Source organism: Lepisosteus oculatus, chromosome 12 (assembly GCF_040954835.1).
Source record: "Lepisosteus oculatus isolate fLepOcu1 chromosome 12, fLepOcu1.hap2, whole genome shotgun sequence".
Lineage (NCBI taxonomy): Eukaryota > Metazoa > Chordata > Actinopteri > Semionotiformes > Lepisosteidae > Lepisosteus > Lepisosteus oculatus.
In genome coordinates this window covers 7,382,434-7,389,133 of record NC_090707.1, presented here as the reverse complement: position 1 = coordinate 7,389,133, position 6,700 = coordinate 7,382,434, and the positions used below count along the sequence as shown (strand labels likewise).

At 56.3% G+C, this 6,700-nt stretch overlaps 1 protein-coding gene across 2 annotated transcripts; it reads right to left on the bottom strand.

The window, feature by feature from the left end:
* Window positions 1-546: 546 nt before the first annotated feature.
* Window positions 547-6,185, bottom strand: rab5b (RAB5B, member RAS oncogene family). 2 transcript variants are annotated; one of them, XM_069196559.1, is made up of 6 exons: window positions 6,077-6,185; window positions 4,716-4,985; window positions 3,664-3,815; window positions 2,761-2,883; window positions 1,849-1,942; window positions 547-1,757 (listed from the first exon to the last, which is right to left on the bottom strand). In XM_069196559.1, the coding sequence occupies exons 2-6, from the start codon at window positions 4,876-4,878 to the stop codon at window positions 1,645-1,647; spliced, it is 645 nt and encodes a 214-aa protein (XP_069052660.1). In that variant the 5' UTR covers window positions 4,879-4,985; window positions 6,077-6,185; the 3' UTR covers window positions 547-1,644. The 2 variants fall into 2 exon arrangements, with proteins under 2 accessions (XP_069052660.1, XP_069052661.1); XM_069196560.1 differs by having other exon boundaries at window positions 4,716-4,988; window positions 6,077-6,175.
* Between the last annotated feature and the right edge of the window lie 515 nt (window positions 6,186-6,700).

Genomic DNA, 6,700 nt, shown 5'->3' with positions numbered 1-6,700 from the left:
TTTTAAGACCTTTTGAAACTGGTAAGAGATTTTAGAGCTGTGCTCTTTGAAAGAATTGTACACATTGCGGGGAATTAAGTTTATTTTCTTTAAAAAAAAAAAAATGAACGACTGCGACAGGCACCCCGCATCTCCGGTTTGACGCCTGCCGGCAAAGCACTCTGGTCACGCCTGCTGCCAGATCATTCACAAAGCAGCCGTCCGGGAGAGGGGGACAGGCCCTGCGGGAGCCCCTGAAACGGGTGTCCCACGGCTCGCCTGGAAGGGAAATGGACAGGAGCCTGCAAGACTGCGGTCCCCGGACTGATGGCACCACTGTGGTAATCAGTGTCGAGGCGGATGGGGACGATGGTGCACCCCAGACGCCTTCCTGACCCTGTAGGCACGCTGTCCCAATCAGCTGCCGCGCGCTGCAGCACGCACAGCCCACAAGAGCCCTCGCCGTCCCATCAACGGCGGTATGCGCGGACCAATTAATTCGGGCTGCCGCCACACCAGATTCCATTCTTTTAACGACAGGAAAATAAAACAAACCGAAATCATCAGTCACATCAGAACCCTCACAATTTAATTGCACCGTATATACAATCCCAGACTCGCCCGTGCAGAGCAGTGCTGCACGAGGTTTCGCGCAGCGCTTGCATGGTACAGCATTTTTCTAAACTCGTGAAGCTGAACAGAATTGTGCCCAAGGTGGTGGTGATCGCAACTTTAATACTGTAGGGATAATTCCTTTGTGTGGATTTTTGAACATTTCACACCGTCTTACTCCCTTAAATGTCGGGCCAATCGGGACAATCCCGATTCTTGAAGCCGTTCTTCCTGAAAGGATGGGCCCCATGCCCCAGTGCCTTATGCCCCCTTTACACAACGTCTATCCATCTGTCCACAGTCCTGTCTCAGCCCAGGCCATCTACCACCTGCCTCACTGCAAGAACCTCACATGGCCAGAAACCACTGGCACGTGAGCTGTAGTATCTTGTCCTACCCCTGCAGCTAGGAGCAGTGGCCCATCGGAAAACATTGGGAACAGGTATAAAGAGGAGAACCTGTGCTGCCCTCCAGAAAAATCTCAGAACGTGTCCATTTGCAGTACTCAGAGGAGCTGTAACAGCATGTCAACTGGGCTTGTCATCGGGTATGGATTACTGCTCTGGCCAGGCTGACCCATCAGACTGACCCACCAGGGAAATACCACACAGGGACCACCGACAGAGACCACTCCGAGGGCATCCCAGTGTGCCCTGGGCTCCCCCCTGCTGCTTCTGTCTCTCAAGCTCGCCTTCTGCCTCCGTCACTGTCTGTCTGTCTGTCCGTCCGTCCGTCTGTCTATCTGTCTCCGTCCCTCAGTGTTGGTACTGAAAGTGCAGGATAATCCATAGGAATCGAAAACGTTATTTTTAAAATTAAAAGAAAACAAAACATCTATTATTAGTGCCACTTGTAATAGAAAACTCCAGGCCCCTTGCTCGGTCTTGCTCAGCCCCGGGAACCTCCACCGCTCTCCTGGGAAGAAAACCGTAGCAGGAAGCGCTCTCTCGCTCTCCCTCCCTCTCTCCGTGGCAGCAGCGCAGGGGGACTTTGGGGATGGGGATGGGGGCTGGGGGGGAGGGGTCTCCTCGGCGCCGACCCCCTGAGGGGGCATTAATTGCCACAGCAGCCCCGGCTGGACTGGGCGTCGGGGTCGTGCAGATTGACCCCCCTGTGCCGCGCTGCGTGCGTCGGGTGCTGGGTGTCTGTTTTTGGCATTTTCTTGGCTGGAAGCAGAGAAGGGAGAGGGTTCAGATGGCGCGCGTGCAGGCTACACAAGACTGACACCAGCAGGGGGCGGCGGAGGGCGGGCCTCACCGATGGCCAGGAAGAGCTCGTTGACGTTCATGGCCGTCTTGGCGGATGTCTCCATGAACAGCAGGCCCGTGTCTTCGGCGTACGTCTGAGCCTCCTGACGGAGAGAGAGGACATGACGTTGCATCCATTAGCCTTATCGCATCTTGAAGTTTAACACTCTTATTGCGAAGGTGCGGTATTGGCATCAGACGCGTGCCCACAAATACCGAGTCTTGCCCTCAGAGGATTAGAAAAACTGTTCATGTGGATTACCCGTGCTCTCTTGGCTTTCAGGTTAATAATTAACAATATTATTAATTAATAATATCCAATTGGAACAAACACCGTGAATACTTTTTTCACTTAGATTAGATTAGATTTCACTTAGAGGCACAGTTACACGTCCTCTCGCTAACCAGCAGAAAACCTTCAAACGGTTTCCAGACTCTGGATCCCGATTTTAAGCCCTTGAAGGATTTAGAAATAGTTATTGATCCATTCATTCACTGTAAGAAAGCCTGCATTACCATCAGAAATAATTTCTGTGACTGACGCTTTTATTTCAAGACCTACATTTGGACTAATTTCTACAGAGGGGTATCTCGCTGGAGCACTTCAGGTGAAGCGCTTTGCTCAGGGGGACAGCAGCGGCCTCTCGCCTGCGATTCAAACCCAGGGCCTTCTGGCCGTGAGTCCAGCGGCCTCACCACTGCCCCGCACAGCTCATTACACCCAAACGATGAGAGGAAGCCCAGCTCTTAAAGACCCCCTGGGACACCCCGACCCCGAGCACATGTCCCGTTCGTCTCTGCTCGTAGCCTGGGCTCGCGGCTCTGCTCGTGCCACTGAAGCGCAGGGAGCCAGTGAGCTCCGATGGTAGCCCTGCCCCTGCCCCTGTCCCTGTCCCTCCCTAGAGCCGGGCGCCGCCCCTACCTCGTACTCCACCATGCGCTTATCGGCCAGGTCGGCCTTGTTCCCCGCCAGCGCGATGACGATGCTGGGGCTCGCCTGCCGCTGCAGCTCCTTCACCCACGCTTTGGCACGCTCGAAGGTCTCCTGCGCGCAAGCGGACACGCACGGGACGGTAAAGCAGTCGCCGCAACAGGCACCAGGCGGACGTCTGTCAATCGTTATTCTAATATCATTCGAGCAATTATTCCATGCTTTTCTGGACGCCCCACTCTGGACGCTTTACAGGTAATGGGGCTCCCCTCCACCCCCTAGATGATGCGACGGCAGCCAGTGTGCGCCAGTACGCTCCCCACACACCAGCTCTCAGTGGGGAGGAGAGCAGAGTGATGGAGCCAGTTCAGAGACAGGGATTATTAGGAGGCCATGACTGGTAAAGGCCAGAGGGAAATCTGGCCAGGACACCTGGGGGGACACCCCTACTCTTTCTGAGAAACACCCTGGGATTTTTAATGACCACGAGGAGTCAGGACCTCGTTTACAGTCTCATCTGTGCCTTTTTAAAGTATGATGTCGCTGTCACTATACTGGGAAATTAGGACCCACACAGACTTTAGGGTGAGCGCCCCCTACTGGCCCCACTAACACCTCTTCCAGCAGTAGCCTTGACTTTCCCAGGAGGGCTCTCATCCAGGTACCGACCAGGCTCTTGCTGAGCTTCAGTGGGCTGCAGTGTCATAGTACTTTCTCTTGATATGTCAGCTACAATACTCTGTTTCAGCACGTATTGCCTGTTGTTCTGCAAATATATTTTTTGCGAATACGAATTTTTGATAAGCTTGGCCTAACCCGGTCACATCCACAACATCTGCTGGGCCCCGCGAATCTGGACCAGCATGCTGTCAGCGCAGGCGCGGCCAGGCGTACCGGCTTGGTGATGTCAAAGACCACGATGGCAGCCTGCGCCCCGCGGTAGTACATGGGGGCCAGGCTGTGGTAGCGCTCCTGCCCGGCCGTGTCCCAGATCTCAAACTTCACCGTGGTGTCGTCCAGGCAGACTGACTGGGCCAGGAACGCAGCTACAGGGGGGAGATCAGTGTGAGCAAGGCAAGAGGGTTTAAGAGAGGGGAGCAGGAGAGAGGATGCAGGGGAAAAGAAAACGACGGGAAGAGGGAGAAACACATCCCATTAGACAGCAGGAATCTACAGAATTTCTGAAGACATGTTCGCCTCTGCCCTAAGACACTGGGAACGCGTCTCAGCCCGATGCTATGGCAGTCCCACTTGAGTGGAGTAAACCAATGAACTGTGATGGGCTGCTGGACCTTTCCTCATTTGTTAACTTGCCTGTGCTCTTAGAGCAGCACACTGGCCCTACCTCGTTCTTCTCTGCCAGGTCAGCCTTGCTCCCTGCCATTATGAAAACAATGCTCACCCTGTGGGAATGTGTCCTGTGCTTCTCCTTCACCACCTTTCTCATCGTGTCAGAGAGCTCCCCTCTCTCTCTCTCGTCTCTGTGTCAGTGTGTCAGAGAGCTCCCCTCTCTCTCTCGTCTCTGTGTCGGTGTGTCAGAGAGCTCCCCTCTCTCTCTCGTCTCTGTGTCGGTGTGTCAGAGAGCTCCTCTCTCGTCTCTGTGTCAGTGTGTCAGAGAGCTCCCCTCTCTCTCTCTCGTCTCTGTGTCGGTGTGTCAGAGAGCTCCCCTCTCTCTCTCTCGTCTCTGTGTCAGTGTGTCAGAGAGCTCCCCTCTCTCTCTCTCGTCTCTGTGTCGGTGTGTCAGAGAGCTCCTCTCTCGTCTCTGTGTCAGTGTGTCAGAGAGCTCCCCTCTCTCTCTCGTCTCCATGTCAGTGTGTCAGAGAGCCCCTCTGTCTCTCTCGTCTCCGTGTCAGTGTGTCCCTCTTCCCTCTCAGTATCCCTGACAAGGATCCCCCTCTCCTGCTGCCCGTGCTGGTCTCGTTTCCTCCCTCCCTCGCCCCCCTCACCCCCGATGGTCGTCTCCTGGAACTCGTCAAACTGGCCCTTGACGAAGCGCAGCACCAGGCTGGACTTGCCCACAGCCATGTCCCCCAGCAGCACCAGCTTGAACTGGCAGATCTTGGTCTGGGGCAGGTTGCCGTTGGGCCGGGCAGTCCCTCTGCTGGCCATGGCTGGCAGGGCGGGGGGGCTCCTTCAGAAGGGCGGCAGGCACAGGGATGGGAGAGTGTGAGGCCGTCAGACCCTCCTTCGCTCGCTGCGTCACTCTGTAGCCCTGTCTGCTGGAACACAACGGCGAGACAATGGCTGCAGGCCTGCTGACACCCTCTACGGTGGCACTGCCATTCCTGGGGTAGATCTGATCAACGTGGGTGTTAGTGATGAGCTCCTGAACACGTGGTAAACCACAACGCCACCACAAAACAAAATAAGAGCAATAGCTGGGACAGTCTTGAACTACAACAAAAGCACCACAGGAATGAGGCAGGAGGAACGTCCACTGGGTTGACTGCTGGCACACAAACGGGAATAAAGACCTCTGCCGACAGTAAGCCATCTCCGCCCGGGTTGCCTGTGGTGGTGATGGCGCTACACTGCCCGGCGGCCCGGGGTGACACACACTCTGGGGCAGGAGCAGCGGGCGGTGTGCAAGGGGCCCGGTAAATGACAGGCGCCCGTTAGGGATACTGTACGCCGGACCGGGGTCAAGCCGTTCGTCTGCTGGACAGGCACTGACCAGGACAAAACAAACTGCAAGGAACTCCTCGGGTAAGCTCGACCGCACGCACCGGGTTCCGCCGCGCCTGTATTGTTAAACTGTTTCTCCCGGGACCTGCCGGTCGAGTTTTACACCGTCTGTAAACACCCGCTTGATACCGAAGACCAGATCGGCAAACTACCGGTTTGAGAGAGAGAGAGAGAGACGCGGGGGGGTGAGACTTCCAGGCCAGCAGGCGGAACTGCGGACCGTGGCTACCGCTGGGGCTGGCGCGTTGTACCGTCCCCCCTCGCTCCCTCGCCCGCTGTCAACACCCGAGCCGCCCGGCCGCCGTGTCGCAGTGCCTCTCCGTCAGTCCCCGGGGCGTCGGGTGAGATTCCCGGCGCAGACGGCCGCCGCCGCGGGTTTGTTACGGCACAGCAGCAGGACACGGCTTCCCCTGTCATTCCGCATGAGAGGGATCTCGTCCCGCCAGCGCTGGGCCCGGCGCTGCTCCCAGTACGTCCAGTGTAACCCCACACCAGCCCGAGCGGAACCCAACTCCCACCCCGGCCGAGAGACGCGCTAGGCCCTGTTCCCGGGGGGGCCGCAGAGCCGCTCTCTAACCCCTCGCTTTTCCCCTGGAAGTGACCGAGGGTCCGAGCACTTTACCTGTGTCGGCACGGCGCTGCCCGTACTGCGGCTGCGGGCTCTGCTTGTTGTTGTTCTGTCAGCTGGCCGAGAAGCGACTCGGTACTTCCTGCTCTACTGCGCAGCTGCGGCAAGCTGACCCCACCCCCACCCCCCTGCGCCTTAAAGGGGCAGGCGGCCTTTTCGGGGATCGGCGTGCGTTCTTCGGCATTTGACTTAGATTACACTGCTTCCTGGTAGCATATTTGTCATTCTTCCCCGCGGACGCTTTTCCAGCACAAGTTGGGCAAGCCGGTTATCTACACACGAATATTTCAAGACTTTTAAAAGCTTTCTGATATGTAAAGTATGTAAAACTCCTCGTTGTCAGGTGATACATCAGTTAGGTCGCACACCCAGGCTGCAGCCTTCACACCACCTAGCCTGATCTGGTCAGCTCTCGGCAGCCGAGCAGGGCCCAGTCTGGTCAATACTGGGGAGTGTGTGACTGTGACCAGTAGGTGGCGCTCCCTACCTCTGATCCATAATTTCCACATCAATGATGAGCACGGTGACAAGGAACACTGTGCTGTAGGAGGTGTCGTCCTTTGGGTGAAACTTTAAACTGAAATCCTGACTGCTTAGTCATTAAATTTCTCTTAGTTA